The following is a 25,185-nucleotide window of genomic DNA, read 5'->3' on the forward strand; positions in this document are numbered from 1 at the left end:
ATGCAGACACAGGTATGGTCCTGACAGAGGAAACCAACAAGGGTGGCTGTCTGCAATATGAAGAGATATAGGACAGCACAGATCAGACTTCTATCAAGGACAACTTGAATAATGATGAACTTGTGTGACAATACTGCAGGCAAATATCCTAAAAGAGTTCTAAAAAAGACCAAACCTTGCATGATTAATCCATAAACATTTTCTTCAATTTCCTAGCTTTAAACAACAATCCAATAACAATGGGCCCCTAGGTGAGTTATACAAAGAATTTTCCCATCTGGAGTCACCAACAAATTTATTCATGTTGTCCAATCCTGCCCAAGGCAGACAGTATACTAGCCTGTGCAAGGCCCCAGTGAAATAAAACTTAACAGAAGCATGGTGATACAGAATTTATTGCATAATCATGTGCACTGCATCACATTAGTTACTGAAGCTCACCTTCAACAAATCACAAAAATATTTTGATTCAGTTTGCAACAATTACACCAATACCTATACAAGTACACTCAATCCACAAGTTATTTACTTCATGTTTGAGTTTCACATGATTCTGGGCCATTTTTCAAAGGAAAATCAGTGATACAAAAATAATAGAAACGAGACTCACATGAGAACATTCTCAATCGTTCAGGATGAACACCTTCCTCCATTCATGGTATAGGAACATATCACCCTGAAGGACTGAGGATGGAGCGAGCTTTGTCCAGGAATATGTGTCTTTAAAATTTACATTAAGGAATCTATGCATCACAAATGAAGTTCAAGAACGATTCTTCATATTACTAAAGCTTGTCATGCCATGACATGAACTACAGTAGTATGAAAAAATTGTGTTATTTAACTCTTTTGTGTAGTATGTAATATGATCACAAATTCTCGGATCACAGCAACAATGACAATTGTACAGATTAATTTCAAACTTACATTTGGCACAATACATAAACCTCTATCTTGTGACAGTAATAGCTCAACTTAAAAAAATGTTTGAAGACAAACATAATTTCCCTTTGTCAACATACAGTATCCCAATGCCATAACATTTTGTCAAGAAGTCCCCATGCTGACTGTTACATCCATGTCATTATCCCTGTGACCTGTGACCTCTTCCCTCCCACCAATACAGCAGCCACCTCTATATATTGCTATCACAGTCAGACAACCTTCCTTCACAACTCGAGATCACATACAACACCATCCTAACTAATCCAGGGTGATCCCGACTCAACATAGCTCTCAGCAACATCCTTTATACAGTGACAAAGTTTGTCAGACAAACTATATACGCTTTGAAGAATATATTACAAGACAAGACTTGATATTTCTCTTGAGGCAGAACCTGTATGATTTTCTTATTTTGTGAATATTAAGCTTTTGTAAAAAAAAATAATATGGGACAAAATGGGACAGGATTGATTGATGGAGGATCAGAAGTAAAATATCAAAATATTCTGATACTACTTTTTAAAATGCTCTTTAGTCAAATGATAGATGTTTTATTTCCATCAGAAAAAAAGAGATGCTCTGCTATGAAATGAACACTTTTAATAAATAAAGCATCTCAAATTTGAGGTTTGCAAAATGTTGGGAACTAAGAAGTAATTGGGAAAATGGTCAGGCCTTTACATTAAACTTAAAACTAAATCAATTCTTTCCACAAACACAAAACGAACAAGTTAAATCTGAAATATCAACATGAACCTACCCTGGATTACGGAGGATGATCTAACAATGGCTCAATAAATAGTTTCATCAATCTTGCATACACAGCCACCTGGTAACATAACACTCGCTGTTTGAGGCAGTTTTCAAATCATGAACTAAAGAGGGATTATTAAAAAAACCTGGACCAAATTTTGGGGTCGTAGCGAGTTTGTCCGGAGTCAAACAGCACTTCCTCTACACGATGGAGATCTGGACAAGATGGCTCAAGACTGGCGAGAGTGAGTGAGTGCAACCACTTTTAACAGTATTTCAGTTTTATCGCTGCATGTCAGCTTAATGTGGGAGGAAAGCCCGAAGTGATGCAGGTCTTAGACGTTTACTACTTCGGTGAAACCCGCGAGCACAGGTATGGTGCTGACAACACCTCGAAACATAATCGGGGCGAACCAGGATTTGAACCCACAATCATAGGTTTCTGATGTGCCCAAAGGACTCTGCACAGTGAATCGCGGCGCCTTAGAAGACTAGGCCACCCATGCCCCCTCCAGACTGGAATAGTATCCTGCCTCCTCAATGAGTGTTATTCTATCAAGTATGTTTATCACAATATTACAAGCAGATAATGTCTGAAAGCATCCATATTTCAGTCAGTATTATATAAACAATATAATATGATCCATTTACAAACAATGCTAGATACAAGCCATACAAGATACAATTAGTTCAATACAAAGAGATCAGTCGTATCATTTCATTCAACCCCAAATAAAGAGCATCCACGAGGTATTCACAAAATGCTTTAGTTTTAAACACAAACACACTCTGCATGTCATATATCAAGACTAATTGTTTGCTATACGAAACATCACCTTTTGACCACCACTATTTCCTAATGATCAACAAAGCTGGAATCTTAGCTATTCTTTGTCTGTTTGTTGTTTAATGCCGCACTCAGCAATATTCCAGCTATATGACGGCAGTCTTTAAATAATCGAGTCTGGTCCAGACAATCCAGTGATTGACATCATGAGCATCAATACATGCAATTGGGATACGAAATGCATCAACCAAGTCAGCAAGCCAGACCACCCGATCCCGTTAGTCGCCTCTTACAACAAGCATGGTCGCCTTTTACAGCGAGCATGGGTTGTTGAAGACTGATTCTACCCCAGATCTGTCTATTCAACACCTCTGGTCACAAAACCGTTTCAATTTATCAGAAATCAGAAATTATTTAGTTACCTTAGAGCTCATGGGGAAAATGAGAGACAGTGTCCAGATAATGACAAATAGGTTATAAGTCTACATTAGTTTGATCACTTATTTCTTCTCCATAGTCCACTAATATTGGGACAACGACATATAAATACAATCATGCCTCACAACTTCTAACACCAAAATGTATTTAAGCTAATTCTTTTTCTGAATCTTCATGCATAACGTGTATTTCTACTGAATGTGAAATTACCCAACAATCACATTTTCATTTTATTTGTTTCTATAGAGCTTTCGTCATTCAAGGAATACACCAAGGTGTGGCCTGGAGACTGATCAAAATCCATATATTGAATGTATATTGAATGTATATTGAAATATACATTCAAGAAGCTTACTGATGACAAATTAACAATAGTCACATGAAAAAGTTTCGTGGGTTTTTTTACTGTTTCGAGCGGTATACATTTAAGACAACATCAAAAACCATCAGTCCGTAGTTTTACTCATACTTGACATATTATTTTGTCCCAGACGTCGATACATTGAACTTTCGTTGCAATACATTGTAATCACAAACTAGGAACCATGGAGAGAGAATCAATTAACATGAAAGACACACTGGCATAAATATTCGGTTCGGTTAATTTGTATCATCAAAAATAGGCAAAGAAACGGATCCCAGATACATATGACATTACTTGCCACTGGTCTTATTACCGTTTCACTACTCTTGCAAAAATATCACAATACGAGAGCCATATATCTCGAAATGCTTTCTGGTATGTGCTATGCTGAAAATACAATTTCAAAGCAATAGTGAGCGAGTCGGGTTTTACACCACTTTTAGCCATATTCCAGCAATATGAGGTGGAAGACACCAGAGATTGGCTTAACACATATGTACCCATGTAGGGAATTGTAACCCAAGCCTTCGGCATGACGAACGACCGCTTTAACCAGGAGTCGACCCACCGCCCCTCAAAGCAACAGAGAACAATCTACTTATATATGTACATGATCAACTAGGAATTCAAGATTTAATATCAATGTTCAGAAATGCATAATGTTGTTTGAGGTCACTCTGTCATGTTAATTTCTGGCAAAAATAGCTTGGCACCTAGATCCTTGCATACTCACTGCAAATCTCATTGGAAAACAAACAACAAAGAATACGTGAGCAACTTGTCATTATTTTTGTAGAAAAAAATGGATTGTTTGATATTTCAATAAAGATTCTATCATCATATTGTTGAATGATGCCCTAACAGAACTGTTAAAACGTAATTCCATAGCAGTTCAATTTATTTCGTCTAAGTTCTTATTTGGTCAATATGATGGCTCATCAGGGTGGATTTGAGACCATTTTCCATTTTGAGAAAACCTTCATGAAATAGGAACTTCAACAAAAAGCATATTTCCAAACAAACAACACTTCAAATTATAAATGATTTTTTTTAACTTTTAACAGAAATTATTAAAGGCTGGTCCATAAAAGAGGAAATATAACTAATATGGTCAAGGAAGATGACATTCAAAATGACAAAGATCTCCAACACTTCGTGGTGGTTTCAGACACTGCCTTGGTCAATTCAAAGATTCAACATAGCCCTGAGTTGACCGTTGAGCAAGTCAGTAAGTAACGCATGGTATCAGGTAGGAACATAATACATGTAGCACCAAATCCACAGATGAACAACATTCCTCAATTCATACACCAGCGTTTCTGCGATTACGGAGACTTAAAACTGACAACAACCTGTTAACTGGACCCACTTGAACAAAGCGATCTTAGCGCTAAGATGATCTTAACTCCCATACTTTAACATAGGCTTACAATAGTCTTAGGGCTAAGATCGGTTTATGCAATTGGCCCCTGGTGTGGTCAAACAGTGAGGCCAGTTCTAGTCCAACATTACCAGTCTTGCAGCATCTGACATTCTACATTTAATATTGAGACAGATTTCAACTGATCTGAGGTAACTGGAGGACATACCCTCAACACAGTATTCACACCAAGCAGCCTTGTACTTAAACCAGCAGTTATAATTAGGCTGATGGAGCAGACGATACAGAATCTGAAACAATATTACCACATAAAACACAACTAATATTAAACTACACAAAATTACAGATATTATTGGTCATTAATTAACCCCAAAGGCAAAATACAAAAATAATAAAACGAAATATTGTCAGGGTCAATTTGATGTTCATTTTCTGTTGAAACAAATAATTCAACCATAAAACTATTTCAGTCAAAATCATCTTACAATTTAATATTTTTGATTTTGGCAAAACGAAGGCTTGTCCACACAAGAAAATAAATAACATTTCTTTTCCACCTTACCTTAAATACTTTAGGCATGCACTTCAAACTTCAAATTATTAAATCTGGTGAATTACCAAATTTATGACTACCCCAAACATAACATGCATATCTGATATTCCAGCCCATGCAAAGCCCTAGTTCTTCTGCAACACACCTGCCCTTCCCCCACTTGGATATGAATGTATTTCTAGGCAACACGACTATATACATTTGTTAACAAAGCACACATGATTGAGATTCTTCAGCAGGTCCTATTTACATATTAATTCATACACACACTTCTACATACATTACCAGGTATATTGGGAATGTGTACAGTATCAGACCTTGCAATAACATAACCGATCACCAGAACTTCCTTGCACTTTAAATGTCAGAAAGATGAAAACATGTATGAAGTGAACATGTACAACGCAAGGTGATATATTCAGACTACAGCACCAGGAAGTAAGGCACACACAGTATCAGGTAGTGGTGTTAGTAGGTCATCCCTACTGAGCTAACATATCAGGTAGCAATGCTGTATGTTAGAGATGCTGTAGTTAACATGTGTAACAAGCTTGCATTTTTAAGAATGCAGCATATGAAACTTAAGATTTAAAGACATGAGAATGACATGGCAAGCTAATGTCAAGCTTTCCATGGCATGAAAATCAAGTGACGGAAATATGCACAAAATGGAAAGCATGCATAAAGTTACGCAGTGTAACACACAACACGTATGGCAGTGAAACAATATACCGAAGAGACAATATTATATATTGAAGATGAGAAACGATACTCGGAAATCACAAAACGATAATATCGCAACATGATTCATGACACAATACAAGTAAAATTGCATGTTTGTATCTTAATTTGAATCTTAAATGTGGAAGAAAACAAAGCAGATTTTATTGTGGGAAACTAAGTGCAGGGCCCCATTCCACAAAGCCATCTTAGCGCTAAGGTGATCATAACTCCCATTCTCTAACACTGGCTTACAATAGTCGTAGCACTGAGATAGCTTTGTGGAAGGGGGCCCAGATAATAAGATGATTTATTATACTGACACTAAATGACTGCCTTCCTGCATGTACATCAAAAGTTAACACTAAGCACTACATGAAAAACAGCGACTTAAACATGCACGTCATAAATAGCACAACGAGAAACAAGAAATCAACTCTAAATGAAGTATTGAATACACGAGTAAGTAAAGGGTAAAACAACGAATATATGAACAGACTAACACACTTATGAATACAGGAGGACTCTACGGGTCCAGTCAAACTTGTCCACTCTTCAGTTTTCACTAGTTTCTGTCTAGTTGGCTCGTCAAACTCAGAACTAGTTCACACCCTTGTGAAATGTATGGATCATGATCTACCACTTGAGTGAGGGAGTGAGTGAGTATGGTTTTACGCCGCTTTTAGCAATATCAATATCACGGCGGGGGACACCAGAAATGGGCTTTACACCTTGTACCCATGTCAGGAATTGAAGCCGGGTCTTCGGCGTGACAAGAGAACGCTTTAACCACTAGGCTACCCGACCGCCCCGATCTACCTCTAGAAGCAGCATTTGACTACTTTCGTGTTGATGGCAGGGTTAACATTCAATTCAGTTTGTTTATTGTCGAAATAAGTTGAATGAGTATGGTTTTACGCTGCTTTAAGCAATATTTCAGCAACATTACGGCAGGGGACACCGGAAATTGGCTTCACACATTGGGGAATCGAACCCAGGTCTTCAGCGCGATGAGTGAGCGCTTTAACAATTAGGCTACCCACCACCCCTAAAATAATTGAAATTCATAAGTCAACCCAGTCCTCATTTCAATGAGATGTACAAATAAAACAACACACAATAGCACAGACTCCCATGTCTTGAAGCCAGCATGCCAATGTCACACTATACATTTTCTCAAATGACTTATCACTGAAATTAAAGAATCGAAGACACAAAGGCAACCAAACATCAAACAACGTATCATTCACATGCAATACCACACAGAATTGTCCATTAACGATATCTTCGATGCATATCAATAATTTATCTGGCAGTTCAACATTCAACATTGTTTCTTTGGACTGTAACACTCTTCATGGAAGTACACAATTATTTGACAATATTTCATAGGCGTAATCTTTGGTTATCCTGCGTAATGCACCACATAGGGGAAATGTAAAAAATATATAATGAATAGTAATTTTGTTCAAAATGTGAACAATTGTTGACAATAACAATTGAAAGTCAGTTACAAGCTGTTCTTGTGTACCATCAAATACTGTACAAATGAGACACAGGTTACACAATTCATAAAGTCAGATCCTTAGGACATAATTCTCACTCCTCTATTGATTTGTCTGTTTCAAATCACAATATTTTGAGCAGTCTCACACACAACGTTCAAAATCAAGGAGTATTTCATAGCGGCAGTGTGGGTATTGGCAGAGTTTGTAAAAAACATTAGAAATACACAAAACACGTCATTGTTTTGGCCGTTTTCATTGTGTCAGTTGCTGTGTCCCTTGAGCTGAGCGCTGACGCTGTAGCCGAGGTCGATGCGGAAAACAAGCAAACCGTCAAAAGAGCCTCGCTGAGTCGGCTTAAACTCGACAGGGTACTTCAGCATCTTTCGAGCACTGAAACAAAATTTCACACGAATCAATAAGTGAGGTGCGTTTCTTCGTATTTTGAAATGAAATATTGTCAGGACAGTCTGTACATCGTGGTAGACAGACACATCTGTGTCAACAAGACTTAATTATGATGACAGAGTAAAATTAGTCTGGTTGGGCTGATGAAATAAACTGATTAGTAAGCCAGACAGTCTGGTTACAATTAGGTGTGCAGCAATTTAAAACGTCCTAATATAAACTCGCACGACTGGATCTTGTCTCATTACTGTCACAGTTCTTTGTGAGAGAGTGAGTGAGTGAGTGAGTCAATGGTGTTTAAAGCCACAGTCAGCAATGGCATATTGTAAGGGATGTTAACGCATACTGTCATATCGATAAATGTTTAAAGTTGATACTGTATTGATACCAATGTTTGCATATCAATGCCAAAAAAGAATTCACTGCCACAGAAACGTTAACATTTGTTTTGATAACCATGGTTATGATGGACAATGAGAAGGCAGAAAAATCCATATTAAATATAAAATTAATGAACATGGTTCATATTTCACATTAACTTGATTAATTGCAGGTCTATAAATAATTTCCTGTCTATACACACACAGATTAACTAATTTTGGTACCATGCCACATTTCATAATGCTTTCCGAATCAATATTTCAATACTAATCTTTCCAATCAATGACACCAAACATTTTGGTTTTTTTAAAGTTTGAACAGCAAAACATGACATGGACCATTAATTTCAGACCTTGTCCGTTCCTGGGGACAGCATAAATACTGTTTATGCAAGAATGAGAAGAAACAGTCCAGCATTCTCAGACCATTATGCCCGCTTAAATATTAACAGTAGTATAAAAAATACTTGTCTTGTCCTTTCCTCAATACAAACCACGAGGGGCAAATCCAACACCTCTTGCTAATCACTGGATGCAGAGGTTTCTGGTTATTGGCTAAAACATCCTTTGATCGTTTCTCATGTTGGACCAACTATTTTGAGACTGTATCACACATGCATACAAACTGGTTCCACATCCAAGCAGACCATCAGTGATGAGAACAATTTATACATAAACAATCAATACATTTAGACTGTATAAAACCTGTCGACAAAGACAGTTTAGTTTTGTTTTTGTTTGTTTGTTGTTTAACGCCTCACTCAGCAACATTCCAACGATAAAACGGCAGTCTGTAAATAATCAAGTCTAGACCAGACAATCCAGTGATTGAAATCAAGAGCATCAATCCACACAATTGGGATATGATGACATGCATCAACCAAGTCAGCAAGCCTGACCACCCGATCATGTTAGTTGCCTCTTGTGACAAGCATAGTCACCTTTTATAACAAACATGGGTTGCTGAAGACCTATTCTACCCCGGATCTGTTTTTAAGTGCACGACTTAGTATGTATCTACAAATACAGTTCCATCTCAGGAGCAGTCTTCTCACAAGGGGACACTTACAGTACCAGCCACACTCAACCACCATTGTGGACAACCAATTCCCATTTTAACCCACACCGAAATGTAGTGGTTCTCTGATCCTATTGATCCTATTCTTCTGTGTGTGAAAGCATCAAAGTAGGCCATGCTGATAACAGTTGTTGATGCCTTATTGATCTTTTATTTGTTTGTTTGTTGTTTAACGCCACACTCAGCAATATTCCAGCTATATAACGGTGGTCTGTAAATAATCAAGGCCGGACCTGACAATCCAGTAATTGACAAGAGCATCAATCCACGCAATTTGGATACGATGACATGTATCAAGCAAGTCAGCAAGCCTGACCACCCGATCCCGTTAGTCGCCTCCTACGATAAGCATAGTCGCCTTTCACGGCAAGCATGGGTTGATGAAGACCTATTCTACCCAAGATCGTCATGGGTCTTTTGCCTTATTGAAGTAAGGGACATGGCTGGTTCAGTTGTCTGACGTGCCACAATAAATAGGCAGCGTTGCGTGTCATTGGTGTGCCAGAATCCTACGATTGTTGGTTGGAAACCCATATTCCCTTGTGGGTTTCACCAGTGGGTAAATGTCTACAACTTGCTGCATCAGTTTGGGCTGTCCTCCCACAACGATGATAGAACTGAAATACTGTTCCAATCGGCCTTTATCTGACTGAGTGAGTGAGTGACACCAGAAATGGGCTTCACACATTGTACCCATGTCGGGAATCGAACCCGGGTCTTCGGCGTGACGAGCGAACGCTTTAACCACTAGACCACCCGACCACCCCTTATCTGACTGAGTAAGTGCAAGATATATATTCAGCAGAGTGTCCCCATGTTTGTTTGTTTGTTGTTTAATGTCACACTCAGCAATATTCCAGCTGTAAATAATCGAATCTGGAACAGACAACCCAATGATTGACATCATGAGCATCAATCTACGCAAGTGAGATGCGATGACATGCATCAACTAAGTCGGCAAGTCTGACCATGCGATCCTATTAGTCGCCTCTTACGACAAACATGGGTTGCTATAAAACCAACTCAACCCAGATCTTAACGGCAGTCACACAAACGTATTCCATGTGTATGGAAAATACACCTTGACAAAAGTCATGCAATATCCATGTTCCGTCATCATACTGAAGTGTCTTACAACCTCTCGCTAACAATCTTAATTAGTGTTCAATAACATCAGAGCAGTCTGATCAGCTTTCTTGCAACAATTACATCAAAACAGTTTACTTTCTTATCACATGGACCGTCTCGATCAATGACAAGAAACACAATAAACATAAACATATTTTTTGGTCACGACAGTTCACAGTATTATTTGAAAGAAAGTTTTACCAAACATACAAACCAGCCATCTGACGACAGCCTATAAATAATCAAGTCAGGACCAGACCATCCAGTGATTAATATTGTGAGCAATGATTCACGCCGTTGGGGTACGAGGACACTACCAAGTCACCGAGCCTGACACCTGATCCCTTTAGTTGCCTCTTACAACCAACATAGGTGGCTGGGGACCCATTCTGAGATAAAAAAAATAATGAATGGTTCGGCCCTATCAATACTGAGGTAATTGAGTTCTGATCCTTCTCACCCAATAGTGAAAGTCTTGTGCTTGACAAAGAAGGGAGGCTGCGAAGGAATGACCTCAATCTGGAAATAGAGACAACAATGTGTAATGGTTGGTTGACGTAATCAAAGACATCTATGTGCTATGTGAAACTTTTAGTGGTTTGGTTTCTTGTTTTACGCCGCACTCAGCAATATTCCAGCTATATGACAGCGGTCTGTAAATAATTGAGTCTGGACCAGACAATCCAGTGATTTACATCATGAACGTCCATCCATGCAATTGGGATCGATGACATGCATCAACTAAGTCAGTGAGCCTGACCACCCGATCCCGTTAGTCACCTTTTACGACAAGCATAGTCACCTTTTACGGCAAGCATGGTTGCTGAAGACCTATTCTACCCCGGATCTTCACAGGTCGAAACTTTTAGTGACACTGAATATTTACCCTTTACTTTTAGTTGACAAACTTGACAAAAAATGATAAATACAAAAGTCAAGGCCGTTTAAAGGCTAATTAACTTTAAATGCAATTTACAAAATTGTTCCACTCAAGATCTTTGGACTCAAGTCTGGTGTTACCACACTGGAACAATCTCAACAACATTAATGCCCAACTCAGCAATAATCCAACTATATGACAGCGGTCTGTAAATAATTGAGTCTGGACCAGACAATCCAGTGATGAATATCAGGCGCATTGTGCCACTCAATTGGGAAACGATGATGTGCATCAACCAAGTCAGCGCCCCTGACCACCCGATCCCATTAGTCGCCTGACAAGCATAGTCACCTGGTACAGCAAGCATGGGTTGTTGAAGACCTATTCTACCCCGGATGTTCATGGGTCTCAACAACAAGTACCTGATGTGCCTTCTCGGAGGTGTTCTGGAACTGCACTTTGACCGTGATTCTCTGCTCGGCATCACATTCCGCATGCACTACAGACTGTATCAACTGGATGGGACGGTCACTGCTCCGCTTGGCACTGGAGATACAGGAACAACTTAAGCTCTTGATGCTAAATTAAACTACGGTTATAACGAACTCAAGGGGCCACTAATTTTAGTTTGCTTTAACCGTAGTTTGTTATAAGCATATATACAGAAAATTGTCGGGACAAAAAGAATAAGTTCATTATATCCGTTACTTCGTTTTAAGCGTGTTTGTCATAAACATAGTTTATTGTATCTTCATCTCAATCCCTTCTTCCATGATGTAACACTGCTCCAGGCTGTAGAGTGAGCAGTCCCCTTGTAATGTTACAATACCAGCTGTGGCTTTTACAATACACTGTTGTTTCAATGCACATAATGAGTGTGAGTGAGTTGGGTTCAATGCTTTTAACAGTATTCCAGTTTTATCGCGGCGTGTCAGCTAATGTGGGAGGAAAGCCCGAAGTGATGGAGGTCTCAGACATTTACCACTTCGGTGAAACCCACGAGCACGGGTATGGTGCTGACAAACCTAGAAACATAATCGGGGCGAAGTGGGATTCGAACCCACAATCATAGGTTTCTGGGGTGCCCAAGGGATGCAACTCTGCACAGCGAATCACGGAGCCTTAGACGACTGGGCCACCCGGGCCACCCGTGACCCCTGCACATAATGAAGTAATGATCCAACACTACCAAAACATGCTACTTTATACTAAAAGGCTACTGTTATCATCAAAGTAAAGTACCCCAACTACATCCTATTTAGTAGATGTGAATCAATAGATAAACCAGTGGCTTGAGACTTCTAGTAAAGATTCTGTAATTGCCGTGAACACAGTGATGATAGAAGCGATTCATGGGATGTGTTGTGGTGAGATGTCTTTTTAAGCTGGAAACTTGGTTCCAGGACCTTCCCATGCCAGGGTCGAAGAGGAAAGAGGAAAGCATAGTGAGAGATAGGATCACTTTAAAAATTGGTACAAAGGCACTGTTGCTCATCTGGATATAGTCAACAGTTTTCAATGGCATCAGGGCAGATACAGCTCGCCTTGAACTCACCTTTCTCTACTGGACCTCTTGCCCTTGTCTGAGGCCCCACTGAGTCGGGCGGCATTGGTCTGCTTCTCTGGTCGCACGTCTTTGTCCACCTCGACTCCCTGCAACAAACAGTTCCAGGATAAAATCAACTCTACAGCTAGTCCTGATCATCGACTGTACAGTTCATCTCAAGGATCATCACGTCAGCTGGTGGCATGTGCAAGGAACGGGTGGGATGGTGTTTTACACCACATCTGTCTGGCCTGGGCTGCGTTTCACAAAGTTTCACAGAGAATCTGGGGAGGTTTGTGGACAACGTACCTCTCCTGTCAGATGAACTTTGAACGTGAGAGAGCTTGCAGCAACAGATGACTTGATCTTGCACTTGACGTCCCAGTACTGTGTGAATGTGCCACTGGACTGAGGAAAGAACACCACGGGCACCTGCAACATTACATGTGTTAGTTCATCAAACAGTTGTCTACAACAGTGATAGGCTAGCAGGCTTGACTTATTAGCATTCCCACATCAAACATACAGCACTACATTATATTTCATGATTGTGGCTTAACATGCTTGAGGCTACTTTCAGTAGAATCAGTAAGATCCAAAACAAACGTGTTGCATAACCACAGGTAGTCTGAAACAAATTGCTTGGTTTGCTAATCAAATGCCATGGAATCACTTGTAAATTTTTACAAATGGAGGGTGAATATGTTCATTCAATCACATGACCAGCCCATGGGTGGTACGGGGAACAAGGCGAGGGACACCCTACCTTGGCAGTTTCCCTGGGCTTGAGTTGCCCTGACTTCTCTGTGAACTGGAAGACGGCGTATGTGACACGGTACACGTCACTGCTGTGGTCAACTCCCTGGACAACACAAACAACAGTCAAACTTTAGCCTGCAGGACAAGCAATAATGTGGAGGAACTGAGTGAGTTGGTCCTACAGGCCCACTTTTGTGAATGTACATGTTCATAGGGTTGGTGGATGCAGCTGGAATGAGGGTGAGCTTGGTCTATTAACACAGCAGTATCTCCACACTACGACAACATGATCAGATGCTCATTAATAGGGAGCTGTGCAAAAGTTCAGCTAAGTGAAAAAATGAAATCTAACATGTTTTGAGTCATGGCCCTCATCCCACCCAAATCATATTTGTGACATTCTGCAAGGCTGAATGCGCTACCAATGACACCTAAAACCATGTAACATTTGTTCATCTGGTTTAACCTATGATAATGATGCTGTTTAGTTTCAGAGTAAAAGGTATGCTTAGAGTCATTACTTATTGATTTGGCTATGACAGACTTGATTTATTGACTATAAAACCCCTGAAAAACAGATGTCACAAGCAAAACTTGGACATGTTAACCCTTCGACTCCTACACTTTAGGAATCAAGATTTTTATCCAACATCCAACTCTTGAAACTATTCCCTTGTGAGTGAGTGAGTGAGTGAGTGAGTGAGTGAGTGAGTGAGTGAGTGAGTGAGTGAGTGAGTGAGTGAGTGAGTGAGTGAGTGAGTGAGTGAGTATGGTTTTAAGCCGCTTTTAGCAATATTCCAGCAACATCACGGCGGGGGACACCAGAAATGGGCTTCACACATTGTACCCATGTCGGGAATCTAACCCGGGTCTTCGGCGTGACGAGCGAACGCTCTAACCACTAGGCTACCCGACCGCCCCTATTTTCCCTTGTGAGTACCATAGGTAGCGCATGTTACTACAGCAGTGAGAGGTGACACACCTTGACATAGGCTGGGGCAAACGAGGACACGTTCCAGTAGATGGGATCATTGGCTGTGTTGGTGAACTCCAACAGACTCTCTGGAATACATACAAACATATACTGATGAAACAATGCCAATTAAAATGATTCTAAAATGTAATCATAAATGTAATGTCTGATTTTCTACGATAAAGGACAAGGTATGATAACAGCCCATTTGAGAACATGTCAGATTTTAACGTAACATAAGCCAGTTCATAAGAAACTGACATGAAGATTTTTTTTCTGTCAACTTTCAAGTTTTTGACTTGATATGCTCAACTACATATAAATCTTTATTTTTTTATGCTGGAATCAGAATTATTCATCTGTATCACAGTTACCTTTGAATAACATATGTAACCATCCTATCCTGGTGTTGAGGACCTATCCTGACCCAGACTCTCACAGGGCCAACTGCCTCCCACTTTCCACAGTGCTCCCCTACCCAGGTGTTGAGGACCTATCCTGACCCAGACTCCGTACAATGCTAACTGTTTTCCCCACTTACCACAGTGCTCCCCTATCCAGGTGTTGAGGACCTATCCTGACCCAGACTCTGTACAATTCTAACTGTTTTCCCCACTTACCACAGTGCTCCCCTATCCAGGTGTTGAGGACCTATCCTGACCCAGACTCCGTACAATGCTAACTGTTTTCCCCACTTACCACATTGCTCCCCTATCCAGGTGTTGAGGACCTATCCTGACCCAGACTCCGTACAATTCTAACTGTTTTCCCCACTTACCACAGTGCTCCCCTATCCAGGTGTTGAGGACCTATCCTGACCCAGACTCCGTACAATGCTAACTGTTTTCCCCACTTACCACAGTGCTCCCCTATCCTGGTGTTGAGGACCTATCCTGACCCAGACTCCGTACAATTCTAACTGTTTTCCCCACTTACCACAGTGCTCCCCTATCTAGGTGTTGAGGACCTATCCTGACCCAGACTCCGTACAATGCTAACTGTTTTCCCCACTTACCACATTGCTCCCCTATCCAGGTGTTGAGGACCTATCCTGACCCAGACTCCGTACAATTCTAACTGTTTTCCCCACTTACCACAGTGCTCCCCTATCCAGGTGTTGAGGACCTATCCTGACCCAGACTCCGTACAATGCTAACTGTTTTCCCCACTTACCACAGTGCTCCCCTATCCTGGTGTTGAGGACCTATCCTGACCCAGACTCCGTACAATTCTAACTGTTTTCCCCACTTACCACAGTGCTCCCCTATCTAGGTGTTGAGGACCTATCCTGACCCAGACTCCGTACAATGCTAACTGTTTTCCCCACTTACCACAGTGCTCCCCTATCCTGGTGTTGAGGACCTATCTTAAACCTGGACTCCGTACAAAGCTAACTGCTTTCCCCACTTACCACAGTGCTCCCCTATCCTGGTGCTGAGGAACTTGATCTGGGTGTTTGCTAGCTTCACATCCTTGCTGAGGTCAAGGGACATGTCAGGGATGTGGACTGAAGGCGTGGCTGACTGGCTGGTCAGGGGGACGAGGGACGTGCTGGACAGTGATACATCACAACTGCGTTCTTGTATCACATCCGCACGGATCTGCAGCTTCAGCAACTGAAAAGGTAATCATTTATTTATTTTTTCCTTGAATTACATTTATTTCTGTGTCCACATACAAATTCTCAAGGAAAATTTGTATCTGCAACAGTCTAACGTAGGGTATAAAAAACAAAACAGTCAAAGGGAGACAACTGTATCACTGTGTGATCAATAATCATGATCACTGATTGAACATACATTAATTATTAACCAGTAATAATCCAGTTAAGGATTGTAAAGTAAGCGAGGAAGTAGTTTTTACACTACTTTTAGCATATACCCATGTTGGGAATCGAACCTGGGCCTTCGGTGTGACAACGTTTTAAAAAGGTTACCACATTGCACCAAGGGTGCTTAAGACCCCAAAACACCTTAGCATATTTACATAAGGATAAATATGTGCATGACACATACCCATGGACATCATACAGAGTTGGTGATAAAACTGAATACATAACTCGAAACAAACAATCATAAATTCCATGAAGCATCAGTCAATGTCAAAGATGACATAAATTGTCTCTACTTTGTTATCCATCAACTTCTAAGTACCGTATTTTATTGAGTATAGTGCGCACTATTTTTCCAAAAAACACAGCTGTGTAGAAGGGGGTGCGCATTATACACGAATTAATGAGTTTTGATGTTTTTTTCCCCCATGGAAAGATATTACCGTGAGCATGAAACACCAGAAATACCATGTCAACAAATCCATACTGACGTTCACAAATTATTCATGTAATTACACTGTCTGGCTATAAAAAGTGTTCTTTGTATATCTGGACTTATGTTTGTAACTTATTTCATTAATTTTATTCAAAATTCCTTTTAATATTGTTTTAATTAATTTCAGCGAAATTGTGGGTGAAGAGATCGGAAGATCGCACAACTCACCATTATTAACAGCAACCACGGTCAGATTACCGCTATTGACGCCTTGAAACGAACTTTTGTTGACAGGGAATGGATACATATATCATAAATGCCATACTTTGATTCGTTAAAAGTCATATTTGTTTTTGTTGGACGATTCTATGTCAACACGTAATTATCGCGATCACGCGCACGGGAGCCTTGACGGTGACTGGTCAGACTGGTTATATGTAAAAAATAATACCCGGCAATAGCGATCAGCTGCTTCGCTTAGGGTTATTATTATTTTAAATATGTTTAGTAAAAGCTGCATCTAAATTAACAAGATATTGGAATATATTATTCCTGATAAAAAAATAGTTTCAGATACAACTTTTGCCGATCCTTGCATTAAAATCCTGTAAAGTTTTATCATTGGGTGTGTCTTCACCGAATCACCGGTAGATTCAAAAAAAAAGTGTGAACAGCTGATTGCTGTGTCTGGCTTAGTTTACGAGAAAATACACAAGGTAATCTTAATCCCTGGATATAAAACAATGCCTAGCTGAACAAAAAATACAATTTAAACGGTAAATCAACATGTCTGGTGATTTTTTATCTCAAATTTCGAATTTGTACTGAGGAAGTTTCTCATCATCCATTTTTTCTGCGCATAATATTCGAATTTCTTTTTTTCCAAAATATTGAACCCGCTAGAGGGGGTGCGCACTATACATGGGTGCGCACTATACTCAAGAAAATACCGTAATGCCTATCCAACAAGTGAATGTTAAAGCAAGATTCAGTTGGACGACAAAGTGGACAGCTCACCTTGTATTGGTTATCACAGTTGACCTGAATGGTTCCACTCCAGGGCAGCAGGTCAGGTCTGTCATGCAGTGATGGGAGTGGACTCACACGCAGCTCGGAGGTACTCCTACAGATACAAATGCCAGTATAGTTTTGGGCGTTTGTTCCTTGTTGCTGACTGAGACAAAAGTCGGTAAAGTTTTGTTCGTTTGTTTGTGTGTTGCTTAACAGATTCAATCCAGTGATGGACATCATGAGCACTCATCTATGCAATTGGGATACAATGACATTCATCAACCAAGTCAGCGAGTCTGACTTCTTCATCGCCTCTTACGACAGGCATATGGCACATGTTGCACAAGAAATATTACCAAGTGAGCAATGTTTTCTGGGTGTCCATGGGCCCATGGAGTATTGGTAATGCAGTCATATTAACATATCTAATCACTTTCAAAACAATACTTCACAATGTCCAGGGCCCAACTCATACCGCGCCCTTTCCATGGGAATGAAAGAAAGGGATGACTGCTCACCTGGGGTTGACTGTACCCTGTTTGGGAGAGACATGCACACAGTGGCCTGGCCAGCATAGGTCGAAGCTGGAAGGAAACAGTCATAGTCAATGAGAGAGTTGAGTTCAACGGCCCAAAGAGATGCTGCCCACAAACATTTACCACTTTGGTGAAACCCACGAGCTCAGTTATTGTGATGTCAAACCAAGTATCATAATCATTGTGAATGACCCATAAGCATTGAATTCTGGCCTGCCTAGCATATACATCTTTGTCAGTGAATTGCTGTGTCTTAGATTATTTCTAGCTGTGTTATGCATGCAAGGTGTGGTGTGGTGGAACGGGGCTTAACGTCTAGTTTAAGATTATTGCATGTATATAGCGAAATGCATGTGCACATGCAAGTGTGTGTCAGGCTGGTTGTACTATCCAGATGCCAACTGTATAGTGCTAGCCCAGTGAGGTACCATTCTCCAGTTTAACATGAATACCCTACTAAGACACAGGATACTGACCGGACTCCAAGCCGACCAGTCCTTGTTTTAGCCCCTTAACGCCAAGCACCTGGCAGGGTAACAAGTACCATTTTTTAACATCTTTTGGGCAGACCACTAGACCATTCACATCATTCTTAGCGTTTGGAAAAAGCCATGTGCTACATAGGAGGCTTCTTGCTTGAGTATGGGAAAACAAACCATTTCCATATTTTGTCCAAATGTTGAACGTCCTTAGTCAAAAAACATGCTATGAGTTTACAGATTTTTTCAGTACATACTTCATTTTCCTTCTGGCAAAGTTGAGTATCTGGAAGGAGCGAGATGGAATTTCCTCTCCACCTGAAAAACAGCAATATTTGAACTGAAACTCCTTAACTTGTGCAACTTCTGACAATATTAATTTCAACATATATCTTTTGGTTGGTTTGTTGTTTAACGCCACACTCAGCAATATTCCAGCTATATGACGGCAGTCTGTAAATAATCCAACTTCTATCATAGCTATCTAACCAGGCCTTTGAAAATATTTCACCAGCTTAATGAATGAATTTGGTTCATATGCATCTATATAGAAAACAAGCTATTGTTCAGAAAACAATACCAGACACTTAAACATGTTAAAGTGAGTGAGTGAGTAAGGTTTTACGCCGCTTTTAGCAATATTCCAGCAATATCACATCGGGGGACACCAGAAATGGGCTTCACACATTGTACCCATGTTGGGAATCAAACCCGGGTCTTTGGCGTGACGAGCGAACGCTTTAACCACTAGGCTACCCGACCACCCCTTAAACATGTAGAAAGGGAGAATTATCGTGTGAATCTGATTTATGCCACAGCCCTCAGTATTTCAGCTGTATCACGGCAGCCTGTATAAAATGGAGTCTGGACCAGACGAACTGGTGACAGCATGGGCACTATCGACATGGCCAGGGCACCCCACCACACAATCAGCTTGGTCACACACTGAGACCACCCAATTTTAGTTGGCTCTTAGGTTTTAAATTCTTTTGTTTACTGTTTAAAGCAGCACTCAGAAATTTTCCTGCTCTATGATTGCAGCCTGCAAATTTATAGTCTGGATCAGACAAACCAGTGATTGATATTATGATCAATGCTCCACGCTTTCGGGGTATGTTGACATGCTATCAACCAACTCACCAAGCCTTACCACCTGATGAAGTTGCATGGTGAGGTGAGGTGAAATGGAGTTTAACGTCACGTCCAAGATTATTGCACTTATATAGCGACGTGCATGCACGTGCGTGTGTGGCTGCTTGTATGAGTCCGGACTGATGCCGATTTATAGTGCTAGTTCACTGAGATACCATGCCACAGTGTAACGTGAAAACCCCACTCAGACACAGTATACTGACTCCCAGCCCACCAGTCCTTGTTTTAGCCCCTTAATGCCGAGCCCCAGACAGGGTAACAACAAGTACCACCTTTTAACGTCTTTTAGTATGACGCGGCCAGGGATCAAACCCCGGACCTTCCACTCTCCGGGCGGATGTTCTACCACTAGACCACGGAGGCGGTCCTGCATAGTAAGACTAGCATAAGGACCAGTTATAACCCGGAAACATAACAGGGAGCTTGGCACTTCTGACAAACCCCAGTAGTTGGGATCCATTCTCACAGAAACCTAGTCTTGTAAGAAACACTATTGCTGGAATGACATTCACAGGATTTCACCTTCATAAGTCCAGTAGTTTCAAAGGAGAGCAGAAATACAGAAAAAACTACAATAATGGGGCAAGTGAATGTCAAAAGTCACAGGAGAGTAAGAACAAAACTATAAATAATATCCGGGTCGTTTACACAAGATTTCAGACTCAAAACAAACAATTTCAGGGGTGAGTTAAGAATCATTAGAGCCAATTGCACCTTAGATGACTCCACTCCCCAGCTCCCAAAGAATGTCAAGAAAATTTGATAGAGTATGAACCAGACTCTCATGGATGTTGACAGGATTCCTCCCTCAAAGTGGATAACAGTTTCTAGACTACAACATACGTGGAGGCAGGGCGAGAATCAGCTGTTCTGGCTGCAACTCCCAGTCATCGTCCTTGCCGGCGGACACAGGCTGTGTCTGACTGTGGAAAGTCTTGCCCACACCATACATTGAGCTGTAGTCCCTTAAACAAAGGAATGACAATGAATGTAACACTAGACTAGCATTCAATACTCTGCTGACTCACTGACCTGCTGGGTTCCATGTGGGTGGGTGTTTCACTGTTGACTCACTCACCTGCTGGGTTCCATGTGGGTGGGTGTTTCACAGCCGACTCACTCACCTGCTGGGTTCCATGTGGGTGGGTGTTTCACAGCCGACTCACTCACCTGCTGGGTTCCATGTGGGTGGGTGGGTGTTTCACTGCTGACTCACCCACCTGCTGGGTTCCATGTGGGTGGGTGTTTCACAGCTGACTCACTCACCTGCTGGGTTCCATGTGGGTGGGTGGGCATTTCACAGCCGACTCACTCACCTGCTGGGTTCCATGTGGGTGGGTGGGTGTTTCACAGCTGACTCACTCACCTGCTGGGTTCCATGTGGGTGGGTGTTTCACAGCTGACTCACTCACCTGCTGGGTTCCATGTGGGTGGGTGGGTGTTTCACTGTTGACTCACTCACCTGCTGGGTTCCATGTGGGTGTTTCACAGCTGACTCACCTGCTGGGTTCCATGTGGGTGGGCATTTCACTGTTGACTCACTCACCTGCTGGGTTCCATGTGGGTGTTTCACAGCTGACTCACCTGCTGGGTTCCATGTGGGTGGGCATTTCACTGTTGACTCACTCACCTGATGGGTTCCATGTGGGTGGGTGGGTGTTTCACAGCCGACTCACTCACCTGCTGGGTTCCATGTGGGTGTTTCACAGCTGACTCACTCACCTGCTGGGTTCCATGTGGGTGGGCATTTCACTGTTGACTCACTCACCTGCTGGGTTCCATGTGGGTGTTTCACAGCTGACTCACCTGCTGGGTTCCATGTGGGTGGGCATTTCACTGTTGACTCACTCACCTGCTGGGTTCCATGTGGGTGTTTCACAGCTGACTCACCTGCTGGGTTCCATGTGGGTGGGCATTTCACTGTTGACTCACTCACCTGCTGGGTTCCATGTGGGTGGGTGGGTGTTTCACAGCTGACTCACTCACCTGCTGGGTTCCATGTGGGTGTTTCACAGCTGACTCACCTGCTGGGTTCCATGTGGGTGGGCATTTCACAGCTGACTCACCTGCTGGGTTCCATGTGGGTGGGCATTTCACTGTTGACTCACTCACCTGCTGGGTTCCATGTGGCTGGGTGGGTGTTTCACAGCTGACTCACTCACCTGCTGGGTTCCATGTGGGTGTTTCACAGCTGACTCACCTGCTGGGTTCCATGTGGGTGTGGGTGTGTTTCACAGCCGACTCACTCACCTGCTTGGTTCCATGTGGGGTGATGAGTCACTGTTGACCTTGTCCCCTGTGACCGCCAGCAGCCCGGGGTGGGAGCTGGGGTACAGGTCCAGGCTGGAGTAGGAGCGGTGTTGGGGAGGGGTCTGCATGGGCAGAGAGTCGTACGTGCTTGGCTCCCCTATCAGAGCTAGCGTTGTCTTGGAGATGGCGCTGTAAAACAGCTGCAGGTCACTGGCACTGTCAGCCATACCTTTAGCTGTAAGGGAGGAGATAGTTCCATAGACATTACAAATGAAAGGTTAGCCATTTAGAAGCTGGGAGAACATGAATACATAACACTTTGTTAAGGATAGCATCTTCTTTTATTCTTTGTATATATATTTTACTGCTTTATGCACTAACTAAGCATTAATCTGATGAAGGAGCGAGAAGTAGCTCTGAAACATTGTATAAAGAATAAAAGATGTTTATATCCATGAAAAAGTGTCATGTATTCAAATGAAAGGTTTTTCATAAATCCCAATATGAAATTATCCAAGGTGTTGGACTAAGAGCACATACAAATTGGCAAAAACAAACCTTGTGAGTGAGTGAGTGAGTGAGTGAGTGAGTGAGTGAGTGAGTGAGGTTTAACACCACTTTGAACAGTACGTCAGTTATGAAATAACACGTCAGCTTAAAGTAGGAGAAAATCCTTAGTGGTGCAGGTTTTAGATTTCAACACTTTCCATTTCTATAAGCCACAGCACAGACAATGTGTTCACAAGTACACGCTCTGTACCTTCACTGAGTACAGCAGCGCTCTCCTCGTCAGTGTATCTCACGTCAAAGTTGATGTCCTTCACACCCAGGTTCTCCACGGACTTCAGAGGCTTGGACAAGCGCTCACGCCGAATACCCCTGCAACATACAGACAGTCATATGAGTCTCACTCAGGGGTCCGGAAAATTTAAAATCCCAATCGGACATTTACATTTATGCCACGCCCCCTTCAAACAGCGTGTTTTAGTACGACTTTTTACACACAAATTACAAGTTGTTACGTATTCATAATATGATGAATTATGAATTGTTTCAATTTAAATTGTTTAATTCACCGGACAATTAATAAGAAATAATATCATTTTATATATATATGGAAAACATACGTTTGTTTCTGTTATAATAACGATCTGTCAACGTTGTGAACGGTCTAATTAATATTCATGAGTCTGCTCAAGTGTACGCGTTGAAACATTTGGATCGAGACTATTATCCCATATTTGGTTATCACGTGACCTCACGGGAAAAGTTTTTTTTTTAAACTAAAGATTATTTAAAAGCAAGACAGATAATATAATCATAAATCCTAAACTATCGTTGATAGCAATAGTTATTTGAATACTTTTTCATCTGTACTTAATTATTGACCATAAAAAAATTTGATATCGATCGTCACAGAAAGCAAAATGGCGGTCAATCAAGATTCAATATACGACTAGCTACTGAAAACAATAAAATCGGCAAATCCTCATTGTATGTCAACCAAGTGAAAGTCGTTTGCCACGACTTACAAAATGATCATTCAGACTTTGTGGGTTTGTCAGATCCGCTCAACTGATCTGCATCGGTCGACTGGCTGTCGTCACGCTTTCGCTTCTTGTCTGAGGTTACGTATCGTAGCATTGTGAGGATAATGAGGTACATCGATGATGCAAGGTATTTATGTACAGTTGTAAATACATTTTACTCAAATTAACAAGTTGTTCTCAGTAATAAATCCTCGATTAATCAGTGTCAACTCAGTTTATTGCCTATTACAGTGATTGACCGATTGGACTATCATTCTAGGTACGATGTATTTACAGCAATCAAAACAAACAAAGCTTGTCAGTGTAGATAATCTTCATTGTGTTACAATTGCAGACAGAAATTGCTTAGTCCTAACTGTTGATCATGTCCGGTCAAAATTTAAGAATGTCCGGACAATACTTTTTAAAATGTCCGGACAGAAAAATTTAAATGTCCGGTAAGCAATATTTTAAACCGGACATTTGAGATTCCCAATCGGACATGTCCGGCGCATATGACGGTTTCCGGACCCCTGGTCTCACTGTTTAAAAAGGTGTGTTTCAAGAAGCTATTCTCTTGTCTCTGGATCAATGGGTGAGCCATGTCCTGTCAAGGGACACTAGACTTGGGCTTAACAAATTGTTTATTTGATGGTTTGTTGTTTAATGCCACACTCAGCAATATTCAGGCTTTATGATGGTGATCTGAAGATAATCGAGTATGGACGAGACAATCCAGTGATTGACATCATAAGCATCAATCCATGCAATTGGGATACGATGACATGCATCAACCAAGTCAGCAAGCCTGACCACTCTATCCCGTAAGTCGCCTCTTACGAAAAGCATAGTCGCCTTTTCATGACAAGCAAGGGGTGCTGAAGACCTCTTCTATCCTGGATCTTCACAGGTCTTAACAAACTGTACAAACCTGGGCCTTCAGTATGTCAAGCAATGACCTCTAAGCTACCTCCTGACCAGATAGGATTGAATGAGTAAAAGAGGTTCTAAGTGGTAAACAATAATCATACAGTAACATGCCAATGACGTAATGCATCGTACAGCTAGAACACTGTAGCTCCGACGATAGATGTAAATTCAGTGATATTGATGTCCACAGTTAAGATACTTGCTCATGTGGAGTGGTACAAACAGCCATCAATAACAGAAAGCGTAACTAACGGGGTGGCTCTGAAACAATCTCATCAATTTCAAGCATGATGTGGACAATGTGCCTGACCTGATGGCCATACTGAAAATCAAAAGGGCACCTGTTGAACAAATGTGTCACTCTTGGTGAGCAGCTGCAACTTGAACATCAGCAAATGTGTTATAGAGAATTTGAAGAAAACAATGTCAAATT

At 41.3% G+C, this 25,185-nt stretch overlaps 1 protein-coding gene across 1 annotated transcript in view; it reads right to left on the reverse strand.

The window, feature by feature from the left end:
- Positions 1 to 5,879: 5,879 nt before the first annotated feature.
- The window catches only part of LOC139454459 (centrosomal protein of 192 kDa-like), a 53,496-nt gene continuing 34,190 nt past the window's right edge, over positions 5,880 to 25,185 (reverse strand). The window contains exons 30-43 of the mRNA XM_071236172.1: positions 23,054 to 23,172; positions 22,294 to 22,528; positions 20,887 to 21,008; positions 19,149 to 19,209; positions 18,395 to 18,460; positions 17,883 to 17,988; positions 16,010 to 16,214; positions 14,608 to 14,687; positions 13,633 to 13,728; positions 13,176 to 13,298; positions 12,876 to 12,973; positions 11,743 to 11,866; positions 10,901 to 10,959; positions 5,880 to 7,839 (exon numbers count right to left, since the gene is read on the reverse strand). Of these exons, the coding sequence (XP_071092273.1) occupies positions 7,710 to 7,839; positions 10,901 to 10,959; positions 11,743 to 11,866; positions 12,876 to 12,973; positions 13,176 to 13,298; positions 13,633 to 13,728; positions 14,608 to 14,687; positions 16,010 to 16,214; positions 17,883 to 17,988; positions 18,395 to 18,460; positions 19,149 to 19,209; positions 20,887 to 21,008; positions 22,294 to 22,528; positions 23,054 to 23,172 (1,624 nt within the window). The 3' untranslated portion in view covers positions 5,880 to 7,709. The remainder of the gene's footprint in view (positions 7,840 to 10,900; positions 10,960 to 11,742; positions 11,867 to 12,875; positions 12,974 to 13,175; positions 13,299 to 13,632; positions 13,729 to 14,607; positions 14,688 to 16,009; positions 16,215 to 17,882; positions 17,989 to 18,394; positions 18,461 to 19,148; positions 19,210 to 20,886; positions 21,009 to 22,293; positions 22,529 to 23,053; positions 23,173 to 25,185) is intronic.

This window comes from Haliotis cracherodii, unplaced genomic scaffold (genome assembly GCF_022045235.1).
Source record: "Haliotis cracherodii isolate W230 unplaced genomic scaffold, xgHalCrac1.p SCAF_10, whole genome shotgun sequence".
Classification (NCBI taxonomy): domain Eukaryota; kingdom Metazoa; phylum Mollusca; class Gastropoda; order Lepetellida; family Haliotidae; genus Haliotis; species Haliotis cracherodii.